At 52.0% G+C, this 24,421-nt stretch overlaps 5 protein-coding genes and 4 non-coding genes across 9 annotated transcripts in view; 7 read left to right on the top strand and 2 right to left on the bottom strand.

The window, feature by feature from the left end:
• The first annotated feature begins 87 nt into the window (after positions 1-87).
• EIF4A1 (eukaryotic translation initiation factor 4A1) lies at positions 88-5,958 on the top strand. Its single transcript, XM_049766168.1, has 11 exons — positions 88-158; positions 975-1,023; positions 1,530-1,662; positions 2,025-2,164; positions 3,281-3,449; positions 3,752-3,861; positions 4,201-4,344; positions 4,429-4,566; positions 4,677-4,766; positions 5,014-5,093; positions 5,300-5,958. Exons 1-11 carry the CDS (start codon positions 136-138, stop codon positions 5,442-5,444), a joined length of 1,221 nt encoding a protein of 406 aa, XP_049622125.1. The 5' UTR covers positions 88-135; the 3' UTR covers positions 5,445-5,958.
• Positions 1,699-1,838, top strand: LOC125998497 (small nucleolar RNA SNORA48). The gene has a single exon (XR_007492052.1). It is a non-coding gene; the product is annotated as a small nucleolar RNA SNORA48 (small nucleolar RNA).
• LOC125998496 (small nucleolar RNA SNORA48) lies at positions 2,363-2,503 on the top strand. The gene has a single exon (XR_007492051.1). It is a non-coding gene; the product is annotated as a small nucleolar RNA SNORA48 (small nucleolar RNA).
• LOC125998514 (small nucleolar RNA SNORD10) lies at positions 3,542-3,681 on the top strand. Its single transcript, XR_007492064.1, has one exon. It is a non-coding gene; the product is annotated as a small nucleolar RNA SNORD10 (small nucleolar RNA).
• On the top strand, positions 4,801-4,937 carry LOC125998425 (small nucleolar RNA SNORA67). The gene has a single exon (XR_007491995.1). It is a non-coding gene; the product is annotated as a small nucleolar RNA SNORA67 (small nucleolar RNA).
• A 1,279-nt stretch (positions 5,959-7,237) lies between the features above and the next one.
• Positions 7,238-9,229, top strand: CD68 (CD68 molecule). Its single transcript, XM_049766170.1, has 6 exons — positions 7,238-7,317; positions 7,427-7,860; positions 8,220-8,333; positions 8,455-8,524; positions 8,648-8,818; positions 9,077-9,229. The coding sequence occupies exons 1-6, from the start codon at positions 7,272-7,274 to the stop codon at positions 9,208-9,210; spliced, it is 969 nt and encodes a 322-aa protein (XP_049622127.1). The 5' UTR covers positions 7,238-7,271; the 3' UTR covers positions 9,211-9,229.
• A 3,724-nt stretch (positions 9,230-12,953) lies between these two features.
• On the top strand, positions 12,954-16,631 carry MPDU1 (mannose-P-dolichol utilization defect 1). The gene is made up of 7 exons (XM_049766172.1): positions 12,954-13,071; positions 14,991-15,056; positions 15,253-15,385; positions 15,836-15,921; positions 16,025-16,143; positions 16,271-16,381; positions 16,509-16,631. The coding sequence occupies exons 1-7, from the start codon at positions 12,969-12,971 to the stop codon at positions 16,629-16,631; spliced, it is 741 nt and encodes a 246-aa protein (XP_049622129.1). The 5' UTR covers positions 12,954-12,968.
• A 700-nt stretch (positions 16,632-17,331) lies between these two features.
• Positions 17,332-19,076, bottom strand: SOX15 (SRY-box transcription factor 15). Its single transcript, XM_049766176.1, has 2 exons — positions 18,547-19,076; positions 17,332-17,497 (listed from the first exon to the last, which is right to left on the bottom strand). Exons 1-2 carry the CDS (start codon positions 19,074-19,076, stop codon positions 17,332-17,334), a joined length of 696 nt encoding a protein of 231 aa, XP_049622133.1.
• A 1,630-nt stretch (positions 19,077-20,706) lies between these two features.
• The window catches only part of FXR2 (FMR1 autosomal homolog 2), a 28,357-nt gene continuing 24,642 nt past the window's right edge, over positions 20,707-24,421 (bottom strand). Inside the window, exons 11-17 of the mRNA XM_049766166.1 lie at positions 24,114-24,200; positions 23,670-23,886; positions 22,950-23,147; positions 22,664-22,864; positions 22,481-22,576; positions 22,240-22,340; positions 20,707-21,399 (exon numbers count right to left, since the gene is read on the bottom strand). Coding sequence (XP_049622123.1) covers positions 21,304-21,399; positions 22,240-22,340; positions 22,481-22,576; positions 22,664-22,864; positions 22,950-23,147; positions 23,670-23,886; positions 24,114-24,200 — 996 coding nt within the window. The 3' untranslated portion in view covers positions 20,707-21,303. The remainder of the gene's footprint in view (positions 21,400-22,239; positions 22,341-22,480; positions 22,577-22,663; positions 22,865-22,949; positions 23,148-23,669; positions 23,887-24,113; positions 24,201-24,421) is intronic.

Below are 24,421 nucleotides of genomic sequence, written 5' to 3'. Positions count from 1 at the left end.
GCGGCGCGCTGACGTCACACGCAGCGGGGCGTGTCCGGGCGGGGCGGGCGGCCAGGCCAATGCGATGGCGGGGGCGGGGCCGGGCGCGCTATAAGTGGCCGGCGGGCGGGCGCTCCGCCCTAGTTCCGAAGGATCATGTCTGCGAGCCAGGACTCCCGGTGAGCGGGGCGCGGGAGGGCGGCGAGCGGGGCGAGAGCCCGGATGGAAGCGTCCGGGTCTGCCTGAGAGCGAGCGAGCTAGGGAGCGAGCGAGGCCCGACCGGAAGCGCTCGCCGCGCTCGCCTCAGAGGCCCGGCGGGGGGCGCCGCGCCCGGGTCGTCTCTGAGGCGCCGGGAGCGGCCCGGGGCGAGGCGAGCGGCGCGTCCGTCTCGCCTCGCGGAGCCGCGATGGCCCCGAGGCGCCGCCGTGGCGCGTCGTGCGAGGCAGAGGGGCCGCGAGAGCACATGGCGGCGCCGAGGCATTCCCCGCTGCCGCCGCCCCGGTCGAGCCTTCGGCCCTCAGCGAGCCCGCGCATTGTGCGCGTGCGTGCGCGTGTGTGAGCCGACGCTGAGGCTGAGGCCGAGGCGAGGCCGCCACCGCCCGCGCGGCCTCCCACATCCGGGCATCCGGGAACCCACCGCGAGGGGCGCGCGCATGCGCACTCGCGCGCCCCGGGGGCGGCGAGGCGGGCGGGGTCACGTGGGCGGGAGAGGGGCGGGACTTCCGCTCGGGTGGCCACGCTGCAGCTGCCGCGGCCTAGTCTGGCCCAGTCGGGGGCCTTGGGGTCGAGCTGAGCTGAGCTCCTCGCAGGGATCCCGGATGGAGCCGTGGAGGGGCGCCCAAAATGGCCCCTTCCTTAATGGGCCTTCAGTGGCCTCCAGTGGGGGACTGGCTTGGCTGGCTGTTGGGCAGTGAGCGGGGGGGGGGGGGGCGTTCTATGTAAGTCTGATGTTGCCTTGAACCAACTCATGACTTGACTTTTGGGCCCACCCGCAGATCCAGAGACAATGGCCCCGATGGGATGGAGCCCGAAGGCGTCATCGAGGTGAGCGAGATCTCTCGACGTGGCCCTTGAGTTACGGGAAGGCCACTCACTGGGTTTTTATCGCTTCTGCCACGTTCATGTCGTGGCATGACGTTTCAGTAGAAATAGTGAGCAGAGGGGCCAGAGACAAGCATGGACGTGGGGCGTTTGCCCCCAGGACCGTCAGCGGTGTGAGTCCTGGCATCTCACAAGGTCCCCCGTGCCCACCAGGGGTAACCCCTGAGTGCCGCCAGGTGTGGCTCGAAAACAACACACAGAAATGAGCAGGATGTGCAGAGCTTAATATATTACCAGGCCCGTTTGTAAAAGACTACATTGCTGGGCGTATAAACCCATAATCTCTGCAGCATCCATCCTAACAGCCTAAAAGTAGCATGGCCCCCTTCGTATTCCTTGACACGGAAGGAGGGATGAGCTCTGGTGTCTTGGTGCTGTATCTGGGTCCTCTTCGCTCTGGTGCTAGGGTCTGACCTACCTCTTCCAAATTCTTTGCTGCCTCCTGACAGAGTAACTGGAATGAGATTGTCGACAGCTTCGATGACATGAACCTCTCAGAGTCCCTCCTCCGTGGCATCTACGCCTATGGTTTCGAGAAGCCCTCTGCCATCCAGCAGCGAGCCATTCTTCCTTGTATCAAGGGTGAGGTCCATCAGCCCCGGAGCAGACATTTTTGGTTGTTCCCTGTGCCTTGTGATCGAGGGGGCACGCGGTCAGTGGTGCCCAGCTCATAGCAGCCAGGGACAGAGCAATTCCTTGTTCATCCCAGCATTGCTTTTGGTCTGTGCTCTTGCTTGGTTCATGCCCTGGATATATATCAGTGTTCATGTTAGCAAAACATTTCACTTAGTTGGTACCTTGTTTTCCCACTGTGTTGTGACCTGAAATCTGAGAAGCACTACAAACCTTGACACCCTTAGCTGTTTTTACTTATTAGGACCTTGATATATGTTCTCAAAAATGTGTGCACCCCTCTCATCATCTCTCCCAATCCGTCTGCTTAGGTTATGATGTGATCGCTCAAGCCCAATCTGGGACTGGAAAAACTGCCACATTTGCCATATCAATTCTGCAGCAAATTGAACTGGATCTGAAAGCTACCCAGGCCTTGGTGCTGGCACCCACTAGAGAGTTGGCGCAGCAGGTGAGTGGTTCCCAAAGGATTGCTTGGCATTGTAAGGGTTGTGCTCCCTAGATACCATCTTGGAAGGAGAAGAAAGCAAAATCGGCTGATTTAAAGTCTTTAGAAGCTGAGGGGGTTAATTGTAAGTCTTCAGTTCCTGAGTCGGGCGGTAGTTTGGGTAGAACCTGGCTGGACAGCTTTGTTTTATGAACGGAGAAACACCCCTGGCAATGGGCAAAGAGACACCTCGTTGGTGGTGTTACTCTTATATCAGTCAGGGGCAAAGCAGATGGTCCTTTGTTCATCCTAGCTTGATGCCTGGATTGGTGGCCAGAGCTGTTTCATGCTTGGGGCACATACATTCCTAATGAATGAATTTACTTTTTCTTGGTCTTAGGGGGGAAAACTAGTATAATAAGTAGATTGTGCCGTTCATGAGTCTTGGTTGATAAAAATTTTGGTTATTCTGTGAATATGGACTCATCTATGCTAAATTTCCAAGGTGGGCATGCTACCTAATAGATTCTGTTGCAAGAATGTAACAGTATGGGCACGTCAGCTACATAAAACTGGAGCTGTGATACAAAATTAGCGTTGGGTGACATGGGGAAAGTTAAAAGTGGCTTGCTAATGCGATAAACAGGAGTCAAACTGCATCCCAGATTTTATTTTTTTTTTGGGGGGGGTCACATCTGGCAGCGCTCAGGTTTTACTCCTGGCTTTGCAAACACTTAGCAGTCACTCCTGGCAGGTGCTTGGAGGGGCCGGGGATCGAACCCGGTCTGCCATATGCAAGGCAAACACTCTCCACTGTGCTATTGTTCCAGCCCCTGCATTCCAGTTCTATGCTTACCACTTCTAACTTCGTTTGACCTGGGCTTCACTTTAAAAGGGGTTTTGTTTATGTTTGGGCCATGCCCAGTCAGTGCTCAAGTTGCTTCTGGTGTTGCTAAGGATGGGGATGGCGTGGGATGATGACCGCTCATCATCTACAGAAGACTTGGCTTGCATGTGTGAGGTGCCTGGGTTTGGCGCCCAATATCAACACAGTAAGTTTCTAATCAGAAGAGTATGTGGCCTATAAAATGGGTATGATACTGTGGACAGAAGGCAGAGCATTTTTTCCTCTGAATTCAGATACAAAAGGTGGTCATGGCATTAGGCGATTACATGGGTGCTTCCTGCCATGCCTGCATCGGCGGTACCAACGTGCGTGCAGAGGTGCAGAAGCTGCAGATGGAAGCTCCTCACATCATTGTGGGCACTCCAGGCCGCGTGTTTGACATGCTGAACCGCAGATACCTGTGTGAGTACTGACGTGTCCTGAGTCATCCCCCTTCTCGAGGCCTTGCCTTCTGGTCCTGTTTGCCGTGTGACCACAGGAATGCTAGTTCTCTTGCTCTGTGATGAGCCCCATGCGTGTCATCTGAGCCTGGCTTCCCTGAGGTATTCAGCCCAGGGTGGTGTTCTACTTCCCGAGGCCAATGTCTGACCTGATGGGATGCTCAGGCAGAGGATAAATCTGAAGTTCTGAGAGCAGACTGTTTGGTCCCTGCCTTGCTGAGTATGTTTCTACATTACTCTGATACCTAATTTCCCCCCCTGTAGCTCCCAAATACATCAAGATGTTTGTACTGGATGAAGCTGATGAAATGTTGAGTCGCGGATTCAAGGACCAGATCTATGATATATTTCAGAAGCTCAATAGCAACACCCAGGTGACAAAACCTTTTACAATAAGTTCGTATGACCGGTGTGATAGCAGCTAGTAGCATCGGGTAGGGTGTTTGCTGTGCATGCACCTGACCCAGGTTCCATCCTCGGCATCCCATCTAGTCCCCTGAGCCAGCCAGAAGTAACACCCTGAGTGCCACCCTGTGTGGCCCCCAAACCAAAAGATTTGTCATTGATTCCTGCAGTAGTCCAGTTGGAATGAAAGCACAATGTCCAAGGGGACCCCCGATATTTGCATCTGCCTTGAGAGATGTGAGGCTGCACACTTGATCCTTGATGCCAACCCAATATCTCACCTTGCTGTCCTGCGCTTCTGTCACAAGGTGGTCTTGCTGTCTGCCACGATGCCTTCTGATGTGCTCGAGGTGACCAAGAAGTTCATGAGGGACCCGATTCGGATTCTAGTCAAGAAGGAAGAACTGACCTTGGAGGGCATCCGCCAGTTCTACATCAACGTGGAGCGAGAGGTGGGCCCGGGCAGAGGCGGCCCTGGGAGTAGCAAGTTGCTGGGAATGGCCCGGCTGATGTTCTCTGCTCAACCCCGTTTGCAGGAGTGGAAGCTGGACACGCTGTGCGACTTGTATGAAACCCTGACCATCACCCAAGCTGTCATCTTCATCAACACTCGAAGGAAGGTCGATTGGCTCACCGAGAAGATGCATGCCCGGGATTTCACCGTGTCTGCCATGGTGAGTTTCCTTCCCTTCTCTTCCCCCTCCCTGACTCTTAGTCGCACCGTGCCCCGGAGAGGGCTGGCCTGCTGCTTGACCCAGCTCTGACATCCCTGTTCCTTTTCTAGCATGGAGATATGGACCAAAAGGAACGAGATGTAATCATGAGGGAGTTTCGCTCCGGTTCCAGTCGAGTATTGATTACCACTGACCTGCTGGTAAGTGGAGAGAGAATTGAGGACAAACTTAAGAACCCAAGGTGATTCCCTCTCCAAGGGGCCTGCCAGTGCTCCTCAGGAACGTAGCAACTTGGAAGAAGATGTGCATGCCTCGGGCCTTAGCGGGAGAGATGTTTTCGTTTCTCTGCCTGCCTGCGGCTGCCTACATGCACGTGCCTATACAAATGTGTCTCATGGCTAGGGTTAACATCTCCGCATATTAAAGTTCTCTCTCTCCTTCCCATAGGCCAGAGGCATCGATGTACAGCAGGTTTCTTTAGTCATCAACTATGACCTTCCCACTAACAGGGAAAACTATATTCACAGGTAAGTGAGGTCTGGAGCACTCGACTAATTCTGAAGCCCAAATGCTGACTTCCAGGGCTGGAAGGATGCGTCTTTTGTCGGGGGGGGGGGGGTAGGAGGACATGACCATCCTGCTTATGTGGTGCCAGGGGTCAGGCACATGCAAAAGAAACATCTTATTGCTGTCCCATCTCTGACCCATGCTTCTTGTCTCCCTTGCTTTCCAGAATCGGTCGCGGTGGCCGTTTTGGGCGTAAGGGTGTGGCCATAAACATGGTGACGGAAGAAGACAAGAGAACTCTTCGCGATATCGAGACCTTCTACAATACCTCCATCGAGGAGATGCCTCTCAATGTTGCCGACCTCATCTGAGAGGGCTGTCCTGCTGCCAGCCTGCCAGGGCTCCGTCCTTGGGGGGCTTGAGAAGAGCAGGCGGGGGGGAGGGAAGGGAGCCAGGGGATGGACATCTTGTCTTTTTTTTTCCTTTTTTTCTCCTTTGAATAAATGTCACTTTTTGAGGCAAAAGAAGGAACCGTGAACATTTTAGAAACCCTTTTCTTTGGGGTAAGCTCTTGCCCCAGGCGCCGTCTCCTCCAAAAACACTAATATGTGTCCCTAACCTAGTCGACCTCCAGACCCCAGAGGCTCCCCACCCCAGCCAAACTCCTGAAAATGAACAAGGGGCTCTATAATGCTCAACCTCATTTTGCTGGACCAAATCCGAAGGGGAAACAGACTCCCGAGTTTAGATGGCCACGGGGATTGTCCTCAGGTGCGGGGGGAGCAGGGGAGAGAAACTGGTAGCCATTTTTACATTGTTTTGTATAGTATTTATTGATTCAGGAAACAAACACGAAATTCTGAATAAAATGACTTGGAAACTGCCTGTTTGGGCTTCTCATTTCTTACCTCCCCTCTCCCACCCTCCATGGGGCACATCTTTGTTCCTCTCCAGATAGTGGTCGCTGCAGCTTGCCCCCTGAAAGTGGAGGTGGACAGCAACAGTGCAGGGGTATGGCACTAGCTCAATGTGTGTCCAGCCCACACAAGTGTCCTCACCAAAAGTGATCCTTAAGTGCAGAACTCTGCCTATACCCCGATTGATCATTTCTAGAGACTTGGCCCTTAGAAAAGTCACATGAAAGGAGTTGTGTAAGCACCACTTGAAAGTTACCCTTGGGTCTCAGGAGGAAGACATGGTGTGGGGAGGGAGGTACATTTATTTGGACTGCTTCTCAGATAATGATGTGATGCACACTAACTGGGATTCCTACAAGGTAGGAAGGTACTAGATCAACTACCTCAAGGCCTTGTAATTTGGGGGAAGGAGGCAGAGCACTCCCTGCTATGGGCAGTGCTAGGAAGGTAAGAACCTCCAATGCCTGCTAGGCCTGAGAGCCAGCTCCAAGGGTGTTTGGGCCACACCCTGCACTAAATGCCTTCCTCCAGGCTCTGCTCAGGTTTTTGGTGCCTTAATCCTTCTATTCCCTGGTCTCTGGCCCAGTGTGTTTTAATTCTAGGGTCCCAGGCTGTTTCTTTAGTTTTGGGGCTACACCTAAGGGTTACACTTCTGGACATGCATTCAGAAATCACTCCTGGCAGGCACGAAGGACGACCGGAATGCCGGGGATCTGAAACAAACCGGTCCAACATTCTTAACCCCGGGAACTCCCATTGAAGTCGTCGTGAATCTATTTTGATTTGGTTTGGGGGCATGCCTGATGATGTTCAGAGGTCACTCCTATCTGCATTCAGAAATTAAATCCTGGCCATGATGCTTGAGGGATCATGGGATACAGAGATCGAACCTGGGTTAGCTGCATACAGATTTAGTACCCTACCTGTTGTAGTGTCTCCAGCCTATTTGTCTTTTCTGGGGGTTGTGAATCCTATCTGGAGATGCTCAGAGGTTCCTTTTGGGTTCTATTGGCATTGGTAGGGGGACTCTGTGGTGCTGGGGATAGATAGAATGGGCTAACAGCTTTATCCCCTGGACTCTCGGCTCCAAGCTCACTCATCTTTAATGACAAATAGGGAATTACGAGGCGGCAAGAGATGAGGCATCTGAGTCAGGCTGGGTGTGGGGTGGGAATGCCTCAGTTATGGGAAGTCAAGACTTTCATTTCCTTCTCCATAAGTAGGCAGAGGGAGCAAGATTGATTGGAGCCACGGAGTTGGACTCAGACCGTTCTCACTGCCATGAGGCTGGCCGTGATTTTCTTGACTTTCCTGGGGTTCCTAACAGGTAAGGAGAAAGTGGTGGGCTGAAAGGGGGGGAGTCCCTGGGAGGGACCCTGTCCCTAAACAGCTAACCTACTATTTTCTTTTTAACATTTTCTTTCTCTGCTGAAAAGCCCAGGAGAGAGATGAGTGTCCTGGTAAGAAATCAGCCACTCTGCTGCCATCCTTCACAATGACACCGACTGCAACAGAGAGTACCACAAGCCCTGAAACGACCAGCCACAGTAGTACCACCGAGAGCCACAGAACCACCACCACCACCACAAACACCACTAGCCAAGAACCCACGACGTCTCACAATCTTACCACCACCAGTCATCAAAATGTCACCGTTCACCCAACAACAAGCAATAGCACCACCACCACCAGCGCAAGACCCTCTACCACTTCCTCCCACCCAGGATCACTGCCTCCACCCTCTCCGAGTCCCAGTCCGGGAGATAAGGCTATAGGAAACTACTTGTGGAACAACAACTCCCAGCCCTGTGTCCGCCTCAAAGCTCTGATACAGATACGAGTTCTGTATCCAACCCAGGATGGAAAGGAGGTAAAAAGTGAAGGCTATGGGGGTCCAGAGCAATAGCATAGTGATGGGGTGGTTGCCTTGCATGCAGTTGGCCCAGGATAGACCTGGGTTTAATCCCCAGCATTCCAGATGGTCTCCCAAGCCTGGAGCGATTTCTGAGCACATAGCCAGGAGTAACCCCTGAATGTCACCGGGTGTGGCCCCAAAAAAACCAAAAAAAATTAAAATAAAAAAAATTGAAGACTATGGGAGAAATAAAGAGGAAGGGAGCCAGTTCTGCTAAGAGTTGGAGGGGACAAAGGGTGAGGACAGAGGGAACAGAGAACTTAAGAGAACTCAGCTACGTAGTCTTGTGACTGTCTTATGTTTAACTTCCGCAGAAATGGGGCATCTCTGTGCTGAACCCCAACAAAACCGTGCCTCATGGGAGCTGCGCCCACCCCCCGTTACTCCTCTCATTCCCCTCCGGTCAAATCAAATTGGGATTCCAGGAGGTAATTTCACCCATTTCCTTTACCCTCCACCGGTCCTGTCTCTACTGATCCCTTGATGTCTGACGGTGGGCATGAATGCCCCTCTCCCCTGCTGTCCTGAGCCTTCTTCTGCTCATCTTAGAAATACCAGAGCACGGTCTACCTGAATTACTTGGCTGTGGAGTTCAACGTGTCCTTCCCAGAAGCAACACGTAAGTGACTTTTCATAACCTTCACGTTCTCAAATCAGGCCTCTGATGGGAGCTAAGTGGCAGGGTAGTGTCATGGAAAGAACCCCTCTTTACTATTTTATTTTATTTTCTTTATTATTTTAGAGTGGACATTCTCAGCCGAGAATTCATCTCTTCAAGATCTTCTAACCCCTCTGCACCAGAGTTTCATATGTAGAAATGCAAGCATCGCCCTTTCGAGAACTTTCCACCTTGACCTGCTTCACCTGCAGCTACAAGCTGCTCAGCTGCCCTCCTCGGGAGAATTTGGCCCAAGTGAGACCTTTTTTTTCCTTCCCTAAGACTCTCTCCTATTGCACTGACTGCTGCCTGTCCCTCCCTCGGGTTTGCTATGGCTACAGGCCTACTGTCTATCACTCCTTGAACGAACTCTGTTTCCTCTCCCCTTTTAATCGACTGTTCTGGGTCAGCTTGATACGCTCCTCACTCCTCTACTTTCCTGTACCCCCACATCCTTCCTTTTCACCCCACCTTTATCCCAACTACCACATGATGCCCAATTTACTCTATCAGGTTTCTCCTGTCCAACTGACTTCTCCATCCTGTTGCCTCTCATCATTGGTCTGATCCTCCTGGGCCTGATCACCGTGGTACTTGTGATCTTCTGCATTGTCCAGAGACGTCCATCCGCCTACCAGCCCCTCTAAGTATCTGCCTAAGGCGGGAGGGGGGTTCCCTCATGACTCACCTGATCGTCATCTTCAATCCCTCTGTCTTGAAGAACAAAAGGAGAGAGAGGGATGAGGGGAAAGACTTTTTATTAGATGGGACACTGTTGTTCGCTAGTTCAGAGTAATAAAAAACTATTAAAATCTCTGTCCCAGGTTTTCCATGTTCTTCCTTCGGGGAATAAAAGTTGAGTTTGTCTCCTGCCTACTGGTGCATCTTATGGTTTATTCTTCTGTTTTGTTTTTTGTTTTTTGGGCCGTTCCGGCAGCGCTCAGGAAATTGCTCCGAGTTGGCTGTGTGTAAGGCAAATGCCCTACCCACTGTGCTTTCACTCTGACCCCCTTGGAGTGATTTCCGACTGCAGACCGGGAGAAAACTGAGCATGATCAGTAATGGCCCAAAAAGCAAAACAACAACAACAAAAAAGAAGGAATTAAAAAATACTGAGTCTGGGCCCGGAGAGATAGCACAGCGGTGTTTGCCTTGCAAGCAACCGATCCAGGACCAAAGGTGGTTGGTTCGAATCCCGGTGTCCCATATGGTCCTCCGTGCCTGCCAGGAGCTATTTCTGAGCAGACAGCCAGGAGTAACCCCTGAGCATTGCCGGGTGTGACCCAAAAACCAAAAACCAAAAAAAAAAAAAAAATACTGAGTCTGTGGGCTGGAGAGACAGTATAGAGATAGGGTGTTTGCCTTGCATGCAGAAGGATGGTGGTTCGAATCCTGGCATCCCATATGGTCCCCCGAGCCTGCCAGCAGCAATTTCTGAGCGTAGAGCAAGAAGTTAACCACTGAGCACTGCCGGGTGTGACCCAAAAACAAACAAACAAACAAACAAAAAATACAGACTATTGGTGAAAGTGTTAGGTGCCCTCCTTCCAGAAGGCTTAGATTTATGTCCCATCATGAGCTGGGTGGCAGAAGGCTGCTCTTCAGCTGGGAAGCCCTATGTACCTTTTCTTTATTTTTTTTCAAATAATTTTATTTTTTCTTTATGAGTTGTTTAAAATTTTACTAATATATTTATTTAAGCACCATGATTACAAACACGTTTGTAGTTGGATTTCAGTCATAAAAATGTACACCCCCCTTCATCAGTGCAACCTTCCCACCAGTATGCTTTGCTTCTTCCCCTATTTCTTTTCTATAGAACACTTGAATAGCCACTTATAATGATTTTGTGAACCTTTTATGTCAGTGAATTCAATGACTACCTATGTCTGCTCTTCTGTCCTTTTAGGGCTGATATTTCAATAATTATTTTCAAAGTATTTAATTTTTACCTTATCACCATGACTTGCAAGACTGCAAGTGTTATGGTTTCATGCCTAAATATTCTAAACTCCCATATGCCCACCAGCCTGTCCATTTCCCTCCACCATTTCTTCTCAACCTCTAAAACTGGGGCCAGGGTGGTGGCGCAAGCGGTATGGTATTTTTGCCTTGCACACGCTAACCTAGGATGGACCGTGGTTCCATCCCCCGGCATCCCATACGGTGCCCCAAGCCAGGAGCTTTTTCTTTTGTTTGTTTGTTTGGTTGGTTGGTTTTGGGTCACACCTGGCAGTGTTCAGGGGTTCCTCCTGGCTCTATGGTCAGAAATCGCTCATGGCAGGCTCGGGGGACCATATGGGATGCCATATGGGATTCGAACCACTGTCCTTCTGCATGCAAAGCGAATGCTATCTCTCAGGCCGAGGAGCCAGGAGCTATTTCTGAGTGCATAGCCAGGAGTAACCCCTGAGCGTCACCAGGTGTGGGCCCCCCCCAATAAAAAGAACCTCTAGTACTGCAACAGAATGAGTTCAGTTCTGTGGACCAGTTAACCAACCTATGTACCTTTTCTAGGGATTGCTGCTGGATGCACTGGCCTTGCTTATGGCTTCTTGCAGTCACTGGCAGTAGTGTTCAAGGTGTTGCCCTTTGGGTTGGGAGAAGCACAGGCCCTGTAGTCCTGCTCTGCAACATTAGACCAGGCTTGGGAAGCACAGTCCTCCTCCCAAAACTGGGTAGGCCTTCGCAATATCCTCTTCACTGACCCAGCCCTTGGTGGCTGGCTGGCACATTCTTCCATGGCCTGGACAAAGCAGAAGTGAGAGAAGCATGGAGATAGAACTTATGGAGGGGTGCTTAGTACACTGTCCTTTAGTACCTTGCCCAACTACTGCCAACCCCACCCCTCTAAAGATGCCAGAATAGGGGCCGGAGAGATAGCATGGAGGTAGGGCATTTGGCTTGCATGCAGAAGGACAGTGGTATGAATCCCATAAGGCATCCCAAAGGGTCCCCTGAGCCTGCCAGGAGTGATTTGGTCCCCTGAGCGCTGCCAGGTGTGACCCCAAAACCAAGATGGCAGAATAGCAAACTGCTACTGTGCCCAGTCCTGGACTGGGTTGGAGGCAGAGTACCCAAGTCCTCCACTGCGGTAATGGGCAGAACTTGGGCCCAGAGAGATAATACAATACAATAGCTATGGCAACTTGACTTGCAAGCAACTGGCCGGGTTTGATCCCCAGCACCCCATTTGGATGGTCTGAGCCCAGAAGTGATCCCCTATGCCAGGATTAAGCCTTGAGCCACTCCTGGGTGAAGCTTAAAGACAAACCCAGCCTTACGCATGAAAGAAAGGTGCTCTGCCACTGAGCCACACTGCTGGCCCATTCCTCCTTTCATTTGTTTAATTGCTTGGTTTTGGGGCCACATCTGGCTCTGCACTAAGCAAACTTCCTGGTAGTCCTGGGACTGAGGAGAGCATGTGGGATGCTGGGATTCGAACCCGGGTAGGCCACATGCATCCTACCCGCTATGCCACCTTCTTTCTGCTTTTCTTTTCCATTGCTCTTTGCTCCGTTTTGGAAACTCAATGCTCAGTGCTCCCTGAAGTGCAAACAATGAGCAGGAGCCGTGGTGAGAGAGAAAGCAAGATGGCGCCGGGGAGGAGGCCGAGAAAAAGGTCCCGTCCAAAATGGCAGCGCCAGAAAAGGCGCGATGGGCGAGACTGCGCAGGCGCGAGGGTCACGCCCCCTGGGACAGGGGCGGGGCGACAGCGCCGAAAACAGAGCGGAGCGGCTGGGTCGCGGGAAAAGATTGGAGGCGGGGCACGCATACGCACCGAATCTCTATGACGCTCCGCAAAGAGGTGGAAGTAGCTTTGCAATATGGCGGCCGAGTAACCAGGTCACGCATGCGTATTACGTCTCCATGACTTCCGCAAGAGACTGGCGGAAGTGGTTTTGCAACATGGCGGCAGAGGAATCCGCGCACGCATGCTCACCGTGTCTCGATGACGCTCCGCAAAGACTGGCAGAAATGTACTTTGCAACATGGCGGCTGAGTAGCCAGAGCACGCATGCGCACTGCATCCCAATGACGCTCCACAGATAAGGGCGAAATTAGGTTTAGAAGCATGGCGGCCGAGTAGCCAGGGCACGCATGCGCGCCGCGCCTTTATGATGCTCCGCAGAGAAAGGTGGAAGTAGGTTTTGAAACACGGCGGCCGAGAAGCCAGGGCACGCGTGCGCATTGCATCCCAATGACGCTCCACAAAGACTGGCGGAAGTGGGCCTTGCAACATAGAGGCCGAAGAGCCATGGCACGTATGCGCGGTGCGTCCCAATGACGCTCCGCAAAGACTGGCGGAAGTCGGTTTTGCAATATGGCAGCCGAGCCATGCCACGCATGCGCACCGCGTCCCCATGGCGCTCCGCAGAGACTGGCGGAAGTGGGCTTCAGCAACATGGCGTCTGCGGCAGACGGGTTCCTCAGGCAGTGGCTGGTGCCGATTCTTCTGCCCGAGCGATGCTACGACCAGATTTTCTTGCAGTGGAACTTGCTGCACGGTGAGTGCGGCTCCTCCTCCTCCAGGGTTCGCGCGGGCGGCCTTCGGAGCGTAGCCGAGAACCCGGATCGGGCCCCGGAGCCTGGCCGGAAGTCGCTTCGGGGAAGGGCGGAAGTGGGTCTCCCGGGCGGGATGGAGGCCGCCATGTTGGAGGGAAGGGCCTTGCTGGGGCTGAAAGGCCTTCTTGCAAGTGAATGCGCGTCTGCTCCAGGGAAAGAGAAGAGAGGAGATTCACAAAGCAAAGTTTTTGTTTAATTTGATCTCAGTTAAGTTCAATAAACGTCCATTTCATATTATAATAAGCTCTGATTTCAGTAGTGTCACATTTCATTCTATAGCCTAAATTTCATAGATTTCTACATTTCTGATGAGCCAGATTTCCAGCAGCATCCGAGATTTACAAAGCAAAATTTTGTTTGATTTGATCTCAGTTATATTTAATAAATGTCCCATTTCATATTGTAATAGGCTGTTTTACTTTCAGGAGTAGTGTTACATTTCATTCTAGATCCTAAATTTCTTTTTTTTTTTTTATATATATATCTGATGAGCCAAATTTTTAACAGCATCCGAGATTTACAAAGCAAAATTTTTGTTTAATTTGATCCCAGTTAGATGTAATAAATGTCCCATTTAGTTTTATAATAGGCTGTTCTACTTTCAGGATTACTGTCACATTTGATTGTATATACAAAATTTCTGTTTTGTTTTTGTTTTTTGTTTTTTTGGGCCACACCCGGCAGTGCTCAGGGGTCACTTCTGGCTGTCTGCTCAGAAATAGCTCCTGGCAGGCACGGGGGACCATATGGGACACCAGGATTCGATCCAACCACCTTAGGTCCTGGATTGGCTGATTGCAAGGCAAACACCGCTGTGCTATCTCTCTGGGCCCTATATCCAAAATTTCTTTTTTTTTTTTTTTTTTTTTGGTTTTTGGGCCACACCTGGCGTTGCTCAGGGGTTACTCCTGGCTGTCTGCTCAGAAATAGCTCCTGGCAGGCACGGAGGACCATATGGGACACCGGGATTCGAACCAACCACCTTTTGTCCTGGATCGGCTGCTTGCAGGGCAAACGCCGCTGTGCTATCTCTCCGCGCCCCCCTATATCCAAAGTTTCTAATGAACCAGATTTCCAGCGGCATCCCTGTGGCCTCACATGGCTCATGGTCATTTTGGAATTACTGACCGCCTCCCTTTTTCCTGTTAACCAGTATAATAATAACCATATAGAACAGTAAAGCTCTTTGGAAAATCTCCCTACTCCTTGCCTTCCACTGAGTGGCACCTCACTATGCTCCTGGAACATGTTTTTAGCTGCATTCAGGACTTGAGGAACTGACTTTTCCCACTGGGCCAAGCTCTTTGGGGGGTTTGTAGCTTCAAAAACTACGAAAGATATTCATGACCGTAAATGAAGCCCTGGTAGGAACCAGGAAGAAGCTATCAGGGCTAGAGCTACTCATGATGAGGTGAGTTTCCCAAGTGGGTCAAAGGGGAGTGAGTGAAAGATCAGAAGTCTCTTGGACATTACTGAGGTTTATACAGTAAATCAATAAATCCTTGAGGTCGTGGATAGGGTCTTGGAAACTGACCCAGTGGAAAGCAGGGCCTGGAATAGCATCGTTCTGTTTAACCAAGACGCACCTTCATTCAACTCTTACCCCCAATATTGGACATTTTGAGCCCCAGGGAGTCTTGGGAGTCAGACCAAGCAGACTGTGAGAAGGGACAGCCGAGGAGGGTAGAACTGTTTTTGAAGTTACCTCTACACTTTTTGACTGCTTGAAGACAGACCAAGGCTGCTAAGTTCTGGCATAGCTATGCCTTCCAAAGATCACTTAAATTGGTAGCCGGGGCTACTCGGCTACCTAAAAGCCCTGATCTGGCTTCCAGAGAACTTACCCCTTTTTCCTTCTCAGTTCCCTGCCTCAAGATTTTCCTCAGCAAAGGCCTTGGTCTTGGCATTGTGGCTGGATCACTAATGGGTATGTATGAGATGTCCTTCTTGTTTGGGGGTATTAGGTTCACACCCACCGGTCAAGTGCCCTAATCCCAGCACAGTCTCAAGTCCCTTTCCTGCTCTTTGAATGGCGGTGCAGTGTTAACATGGTACGAATTGTTAGTGTTCCGCTTCCAAGAAATAGCAACTCCTCATTACTGCCCTTTTCATCCTTTTTCCAGTAAAACTTCCTCAGGTATTCAAAATGCTGGGCGCCAAGAGTGCTGAGGGACTAAGTCTTCAATCTGTACTGCTGGAATTAGTAGCACTGACTGGGACAATGGCCTACAGCGTCACTAACAGCTTCCCCTTCAGGTGAGGGGCCAACCCTTGGTTCCCCCTCGCTCACCCCCAGTACAAAGACAACTCTTGGAGAGCAGGGTGAGGGAGGTAAAAGGACCCACAGTGATTCCATTGGAGGTAAGAGTTGCCAATAGCGGGGCCGGAGAGATAGCGTGGAGGAAAGGTGTTTGCCTTTCATGTGGAAGGACGGTGGTTCGAATCCCGGCATCCCATACGGTCCCCCGAGCCTGCCAGGAGCAATCGATTTCTGAGCGTAGAGCCAGGAGTGACCCCTGAGCGCTGCCGGGTGTAACCCAAAAACTAAACAAGAATTGCCAATAGCAAAATTGGAATGTGTAAGCAGCCAGGAGGAGAAAGCAGGGAGAAGGAAAGGGAGTGAACAGTTGTGCAGCCAGTGGATGGGCCTTTGGGAGTTCATTTGCTTCCCCAAACCTGCCCTTTCTCCCAACTTTTACTCCGCAGCTCTTGGGGCGAAGCCTTGTTCCTGATGCTCCAGACGGTCACCATCTGCTTCCTGGTCCTGCACTACAGAGGAGAGACTATGAAAGGTGCTGGGGATTTTCCCAAGACCTGGCCGTTCTTGGGAGCCCTGAGGGGGATCCCAGAGAACTCCAGAGGCTGATGAGGACCTCTTGTCTCCCTGACCCCCAGGTGCTGCTTTTATAGCCTGTTATGCGTTGGTCCTGCTGGTCCTGCTTTCACCACTGACACCCCTGGCTGTAGTCACCCTGCTCCAGGCTTCTAACGTGCCAGCTGTGATTGTGGGGAGGGTGGGTACCGGGCAATGGGAAAGGATATTGGGAGGCAGGGATTGGAGCCCTCAAAGTAGAGAATATTGGATTGAAGAAAACAGGAAGGTGTCGGATGACAGGTGAAGGGGTTCGATTCCTTCCCTAGCTGCTCCAGGCATTCACCAACTACAAGAACGGACACACGGGCCAGCTCTCAGCTATCACTGTATTTCTGCTCTTTGGAGGCTCCCTGGCCCGAATCTTTACCTCTATTCAGGTGAGTGCACCCACTTTCCTATAGAGGGCACCAGAACCTTAACTGACGTCTCAGCTGAAAAATGAAGCTGCCTCTGGGACCTTTTCTTTGGCTATTGCAAAGAATGACGTATCTCCCTTGCACGCAGGAAACCGGAGACCCCCTTCTGGCTGGAACTTTTGTGGTCTCTTCCCTTTGCAATGGTCTCATTGCCGCTCAGCTCCTTTTCTACTGGAATGTGAAGGTTCCCCCGAAGAAAAAGCAGCAGTAGGACTGAGCAGCCGCACACATAGGCTGTTGGAATCATTCCACTCGTCTACGTTCAAACCAATCTGCGGTGCGACTTGCGACCACTTCCCATTCTTCTGTAATTTCAACTTCTTAACTAATGTTCTCCCTGGAAATATCATTGGTGGCCCCTAAATCTTAAAAAAGATGGGGGTAAAGACAAGCTGACACCGGTGTGTTGCATATGCTCTTATTTAAGCCTTTGGCTTTAACCCCATTAGCAGTAGTTTTCACTCTTCTAGGCAAGTTTTGCTGACCTTCCACCTTCTCTCTGGCCATCAAAGACTGCGAGGCATGGGTTGTATGTCCCTCACTCCCAACCCGGCTGGACCCCTACCTAGGTGGGTGGCTGGGGGGAAGGAAACAGAATGACTCAGCTAGGGCCTCGGGGAGGGGTGAGGAGTTCCTGCTCTGGCAGGCCCAGGCGGAAGGGAAGGGAGTGGAGGAGACACGAGCCGGTTCCTGTTGGGGAGAGGAGGCAGGCAATAAAGACTCAAAAGACTTGTTTTTAATAGTACAAAACTGTTAAGTATACAAATGTATTTCCCTGGGAGTATTATAGGCTTCCTCTGAACTTTGGTTCAGTCTAGTTCCAAAGAAAGGTTTGAAAGCGAGTGAGGAAGCGCAATTCTGGGTGGAAACAGAGGCCGGAGACTTTCTTCAGGGGCCCATGTTCACCAAGGTTAAAGGTGGGCCAGGGGCATGAGAGCCCCTGAGAGCGGAGGGTTGTAAGGAGTGGGAGAGGCCAGGGCCAGGTAGGAATTATAAGGGGGCAGCAGCTCGCCTTGGAGCCTGGGGTTACTCTGAGGGAAGGAACACAGCGTGGGGGCCTCCGGTTTACTTCGAGAACTGCAAAGAAAGACACAGAGTTAGAGAGCAGATCTCAGGGCTGGAGGTGCCGACAGGTGCCCTGGTCTGGAAAGTTCTAGGTCCGTAGGTAGGATGTCCCTTATCTCACCATCCCAGGTCCCAGGTCCTCCAGGTCCCACTGGTACATCTTTAACTCCACCTGGGACAGCTTAGAAAACAGCAGGGCCGTGTTTGGGCACGCTCAAGAGCTTGCGTGCTACCTGCCTGTTTTCTTCCTCTGGGGCAGCGGGCCAGGAAGGGGCAGAGTTGAACTTGGCCTCTCCTTGCCTTGGAGGCTGAGAGGAAGCTGGGTCACAAGGGGCCAAGATGAAATGGGAAATCCAACAAACTGGATCCCATCTAAGGGACTGTGGTCAGACTGAGATGAAACGCACAGTAGGGTGTCATCTGTTTAAGTGAATTTAGGACTGTCTCCAACCAGACAATCTAGGGGACTACTGTGGTCACTTAGCATGCCCCTGGCCCAGGTTTGATGCCTGTCACCACCGGGTCTTCCAAGAATCCGCGGCCAGGTCTACTTAGCACAGCACTAAAGGGTCCAAACAACAGTCTTCTTTTCATTTTTGTGTCACACTTGGCCATGTTTAGGGCTTATTCCTGGCTATGTGCATGTCAGGACCATATGGGGTACCAGGGATTAAAGCTGGGTTGGTAGGGGTCGGAGTGGTAGCACAGCAGTAGGGCAGTTGCGGCTGACCCCGATGGATGTGGGTTTGATCCCTGGCTTCCCAATTGGTCCCCCAAGCCAGGAGTGTTTTCTGAGTGCATAGCCGGGAGTAACCCCTAAGCGTTGCCAGGTCTGGCACAAAGAGCTAGGTTGGGCCCCTTCACCAAAGCAAATATTCGAATATTTCACTGAATATTTCTAATATTCTACACTATCTCTTTGGCCCTTATTTGAACTGATGGTTCAAGTTCGCCAATTAGCCAGTGGGGCCTCCCTCCTCCCCAAAAAGTTTTCCATCCAGTCTAATATAACTCCCTTCCCTTAACAGGTAATAATCTATCCTGGCTCCCCAGGCACTTACCTGTAACTGCTAGGCAGGTAGGTGGTTGTATAGTTGGGGGGTTGGTACCCAAAGCCTCTGCTTCCCTGAGTGGTCGGGTATCCAGAGCCCCAGATCCGCCCACCACCAGCTGGGCCACCACTTCCCTGGCCCAAGTGGGGTGGGGCGGCGCTTGAGCTCTTGGTCTTGCGACGGGGCCGGTACTTGTAGTCAGGATAGTCGCGCAGGTGCCGGGCCCGCAACCGCTTGGCCTCCTCCACGAAGGGCCGCTTCTCCTCTTCCCCTAAGAGCTTCCACTGAGCACCCAGGCGTTTGGAGATCTCCGAGTTGTGCATCTTTGGGTTCTGCTGCGCCATCTGCCGGCGTTGTGCGGAGCTCCACACCATGAAGGCGTTCATGGGCCGCTTCACCTTCTCCAAGGGAAGCCCACCAGAGACTCCTGGGCTCCCAGAAATCTCCCCCTCCCGGGAGGAGGAGGATGAAGAGGCAGGGACCATGGGGATGGGAGGTTCCAAGCACCAGGCAGGGTCTTGAGATCTGGATAGAGCCATGGAAGGTGGAGGGAAGTCACGCCCTCCCCTCCAGAGACAAATGTTGACTGACCCCCCAAACCTGGTATCTGTCAGTGAAACGATCTTACTCTACGGCTGTTCGAGAGAAACTCGTGTCCTTCAGAAGTATCTGTGGTCCCCAAATTCAGAGTCAGTAATAGTGGAGCCTCTGTTCCTGCCAGTCTGGCCACTCTGAAGATTGCAATGCACAAAAGATCCGCTGCCTGGTACCTGCAACAGGTGACAGTTGGGTTATCCTTGTGGCTGGAGGCGAGTCTTGCCCACTTGCAGGTCTCCGGAGTCCCAGATGCTCCGCTGCCTCAGCCAGCTCACCAGGCCCCAGTGCCAGTGACTGGCGCGTGGACCAAACCCAGGAACTGCTCGCAGTTGATGACTGACTCCTCCCCGTTACCTCCCAGAAGACTGTGCCTCCTTCAGGGCACCCACATCCCCCTTCTTGGGCAAACCCAGGAGTCCCAGTCTTCCAGGCCCCCAAGGCCCCCACACCCCTTCCTACGCCCAAAACCCTCTACAAGAATCATCTTCCAAACACCAGAAGCACTGGCAGTTTAAAGTCGATACTTTTGCACCCAGGGATAGAGCACAGGGGCACCCAAAGCCGTCAGGGTCATCCTTGTGCTACCCCGAATTAGAGAACACTCCGCCCCCTACTCAAAATCCTTTTCTTGTTCCTAAAGCTCCTCAAACCCCCTAACCTGTCCCTGAGGCAACGAAGTCAGGCAGACAGAAGTAGACTTTTCTTTTTCCCTGAGTCATCCAAGCAGGTGTTTAGGGATGACTCAACCCCTCTTCAGGCGAGAAAATGTAAAAATCACCCAACTCCAGCTCCCAAACTAGGTTTGGGAATTAAGACATTTTCTCCTTCAGACTGAATTAGGAAGCAGAGAGCCAAACTTCACAACTCCCAGAATGTAGTTGCCTGGGTCCAGGGAAGCCATCAGGGAAGCGAGCTAGACCTCAGACCCAAAGGGAACTGTCCTCCTCAACTCTGCCCCAAACCCAGCCCAAACCTGGGGCTTCAAGTAATCCGATTAAACAGCCCTTCTTGGCTCCACACAGGCAGCCCCAGCAGCCCAGCCTAGCCCAGCCCTGCCCTGCCTAGCCCTCCAGTGACTCAGGATGTGGGCGTGCCCAGCTCCCCATTCAATTCTGAGAAAAGGTGAATGGCTAGGTACTCCGGAGCTGTAGAGTACCTGGGCCTGGGGAACTGAGAGTATTTGGAAATCCCAGAAGACTTGAGAACACTAGAGAAGCCAGGGGTGTCAAAACCAGAAACAGCGAGGGGCCAGAAGGATAGTATGTTTGGTACGGAGTTTGGCTTGTGTCCTTCCAGCCGGGGTTCAAGCCTCACATGGTCCCTTGAGCACTGCCAGGAGTGATTCTTGAGTGCAGAGCCACCGTGCAAGCCAGGTTGGTCATTCCTAGAGAAACAGATGGAACGAACTAGACATGACAAAGCAGAGGGCAGAGGCACGGTACCTGCTGTACCCAACATCCTACAGGATTCCCAGAACACTGCCAGAAAGGATCCCCGAGTGGATCCTGGAGCAAGGCCAGATATGGCCCCAAAACAAACCAAAGGAAGAAAACACAGGAGCCAGAGAGCTGTTTGGATTTTTTATTCTCTTTTTTAAATACTGTACAGTGAAAAATAAATACACCTTCTCATCCACTAAACAAGGTGATGGGTCTCCCCAGCCCTGAGGGGACCTTTCACCCCCACCCTTCATACATAGCCCTGGCTCTACTCCAAAACCTTCCCCATGCCTCCCACCCACTTATATACCCTTACTATCCCCGTCTTCCACAGTGATGAGGCCCCAGAAATGGGGGGTACAGGATGGGAGGAGGGATAGCAGGGGAGCCCCTGAACTGTCAAATCCGGGTGAGTAAAGGAACATCCCCCCACCAAGTGGAAAGTGGGGTGTTCGGAGAGATCGGGGCATTAGAGGATAAAGGCACATCCAGTCTGATGGGGAAGGAGAGAGGCTCCCTCGCCCTGGGGGTAGTTGACAAGAGGGAGGCAGGTATGACCCTGTTACACACCCCTCCTCTAGCTCCTGGAGGTTGGGGGGTACCCAAGCTGCTGTGCCACCCCCCTCCCCCCTAGATAAGAGCAGCTCCAGCGCAGGTCGGTTGGGCCTGTGAGGGCCATGGTGTTGGGCAGCAAGCGATATGGAGAAGGAAGGGATGTGGGCTGGAGGTCTTATGAAACCCCATTCACCAAACTACCCAACTCCAGGGGCGCAGAGAGATCCCCGTTCTCTGAGGGGCCCTTAGGAAGCTTGCTGACAGAGTCACCCTGAGAGAAAATACAAAGCGGAAGAGAAGTAGTCAATAGCGAGTTAGGTAGTAAGACTCCTGACGCGCCCCCCACACACACACTTTAGCAGGGATCCCGAAACCGTCTATGCACACAGGAAAGTGTGTGCTACTTTTCCAAATCGAAAAAAAGCACCTAGGGGGCCGGAGAGATAGCATGGAGGTAAGGCATTTGCCTTTCATGCAGGAGGTCATCGGTTCGAATCCCGGCGCCCCATATGGTCCCCCGTGCCTGCCAGGAGCAATTTCTGAGCCTGGAGCCAGGAATAACCCCTGAGCACTGCCGGGTGTGACCCAAAAACCACAAAAAAAAAAAAAAAAAAAAAAAAAAAAAAAGAAAAAAAGCACCTAACCTTGATCACAGACTTCTCTGCAATTCAGTAAAACTCTATTTATTTCTTCCCTTTTAGTTTGGTCCACACCTGGCTCTGCACTCAGGGATCACCCCTGGCGGGGTTCAGGGAATTATAGAGGATGCCAGGGATTGAACTGGATCTACTGCAGTACTATCATTTTGATCCCACAGTAAAATTATCTGTTTTGTTTTGTTTTGTTTTGTTTTGTTTCATCATACCCAGCAGCTCTCAGGGGTTCCTCCTGGCTCTGAGCTCAGAAATTGCCCCTGGCAGGCTGGGGGATGACCTGGGATGCCAGGAATCGAATCACTGTCCGTCCTGGGTTGGTTGCAAGCGAGGCAAAAGCACCCGACCACTGTGCTATCTCTCTGATCCTATCAGTAAAATATTTCTTTGGAAATTATTTTGTGCCTCTGCCCCAGAAGAGCAAAGGAAACGAGATGAAGCTCTTTCTTGCCTCTTACCTTCTGTCCAGAAAGAGAATCCTCTGAGGGTTTAGTGCGTTCCAGGGGAGGTCGTTGGCGGCTCTGAGACTCTGCTCGGGAAATATAATCAGCCACTGTCACTGGGGAGGTAGAAGAGCAAGTTTCAGAAATAACTCATATCCAGCTTCTAGACACCCACGAATCCCAACCCCGGGTTTCACAGGGTCGGAGCCAGCCCATTCTCGGCTGAGGAGGGATTCGGCACTCAGCGTTAGCTGACCTGGCTGCCGATCTCCGCTGACAGAACCATCAGTCCGGTTGCCACGATTACGGCGGCGGCGACTACGGTTACGGCGCTGGGGTTTTGACTCATCTTCTGTGGGACAGGAAAGATACCCAGACAATCTCGCATCCCTCCATTCCTACCGAAACTTGATTTTAAAAGTCTAGACAAACCTCTTACCCAGGCCATTCTCCGCCATGCTGGGCCCATCAGATTCCAGGCCTCCATCCATGACAGTTCTATCTTCATCGGTGCGGCGTCGCCGGGAGCGGCGTCGCCTTGCACTTGCTGGTGGGGGCTCCCCTGGCTCTGAATCAACGGGGTGCTCTGGCTCAGATGTGTCCAAGAGGCTGTACGGGTTGCTGTCTGGATCCTTCAGCACTGGATTAAGGAAGAGGAGCAGTGGGTCAGACGTTCCTCTTTCCTTCTGGCCCACGTTTAGGAATCCAGCTCTCTGACATGGTACCTGAGCTGATGGATGAAGAGCTGTATCTCGAGGAGGTCCGGGAAGCAGGTGGTGGTCCCCTACCCCGGCCCACAATTGGCCGCCTCCTGCTTTCTTCCACCCGGGTTGGGGGATCCCGGTCACCCAGACTAGATCGGTTGGGCTCCTCTCTCTTATCGGACTCAGTCTCAGAAGCTGTAGATGGGTCCGAGCTGGGACCTAAAGAGCATAGTGGTGAGGGGCGGAGCAATAGTACAGTTTGTACAGCGCTTGCCTTGCACATGGCTAACCCCGATCCTATCCCGGCATCCCATCTAGTCCCCCAATCCACAAGGAATTCCTGAATGCAAGAGCCAGGAGTAACCCTGAACATTGAGTGTGGCCAAAGCCAGAAACTACAGTATTGTCCAGTCATAATTAGTGACCCTCCCAAGCATCCATCATAGCCCCCAAATTGAAATTCTTTTTTTTTTTTTTAAGTTTCTTTTGGGGGGCCACACCCGGTGATGCTCCTGGCTTGAGGGACCATATGGGACATTGGAGGATCGAACCTAAATTCATCCTAGGTTAACCCCGTGCAAGGCAAACACCCTACCACTTGTACCACCGCTCCGGCCCCCCCCCCCCCCCCCGGGATTCTTATAAAACATTGCAGTCAACCTCTTTTTCCCTTATGCTAATATCCAGACCCCTAACAACTTCACCGAAGCACCGCCATTCCCTTGTCCGGGGCCGTCTCACCATAGGAAGGACCACCAGTCCTGCGGCCCCGGCCTCGGCCCCCATAGCTGCCTCCATATGTTCGTGTAGTGTGGAGAGAGGATGAGGAGGAGCTTTCATCGGTGGTGTAGCCAGCTTTGTCACTGCCCCGCCCACTTCCAGGAGGCCGGAAGCCGAGCCCAATCTGCCGCAGCTGCTCATCAATTTGTAGCCTCTCCAAGCGAAGCTGCTCCACCTCCTGATGAGCAAAAGATGTTAGACAGAATAAGATCAGTGAAAGGCCTCCTTCCGTTCAAGCTTTGCCACCCTGACCACCCTTATAGATCTACTACTCTTAGAAGTATCCGAAGTAATAAAATTCCAAGTTCATAGCGCCAACTCTCCAATGGCTCATCACATCCTAACTGTATCCACCAGCCACCTTAGTCTGCTCTGCCCAGGTGTTCCCCTCCTGGGCCCCTATACCTGCAGGTAGGAGAGGTGATATTCCAGAAGAGCCTGAGCATTGCTGATATTCTCTCGAGTCCCGACAAATATGAAAGGGACCATTCCCTAGAGAAAGGAACGATGGGTCAAAGGTCGAATGGCGGTCCTTTCACCCATTCCCCTTGCTGTGGTGGGAGAAGGAACGGCTGCACACTTGGTCGTGGTGTTCAGATTCTTGTCCCATGCTATGGCCTCAGGTGATCAGACCCTTTTTTCCCTTTGGTTTTCGGGTCACACCCAATGACACTCAAGGCTTACGCCTGGCTCTGTGCTCAGGAATCAGGAGT

Source organism: Suncus etruscus, chromosome 20 (genome assembly GCF_024139225.1).
Source record: "Suncus etruscus isolate mSunEtr1 chromosome 20, mSunEtr1.pri.cur, whole genome shotgun sequence".
NCBI lineage: Eukaryota > Metazoa > Chordata > Mammalia > Eulipotyphla > Soricidae > Suncus > Suncus etruscus.
The sequence above is the reverse complement of the archived record's forward strand: the minus strand, read 5'-3'. Positions and strand labels throughout refer to the sequence as shown.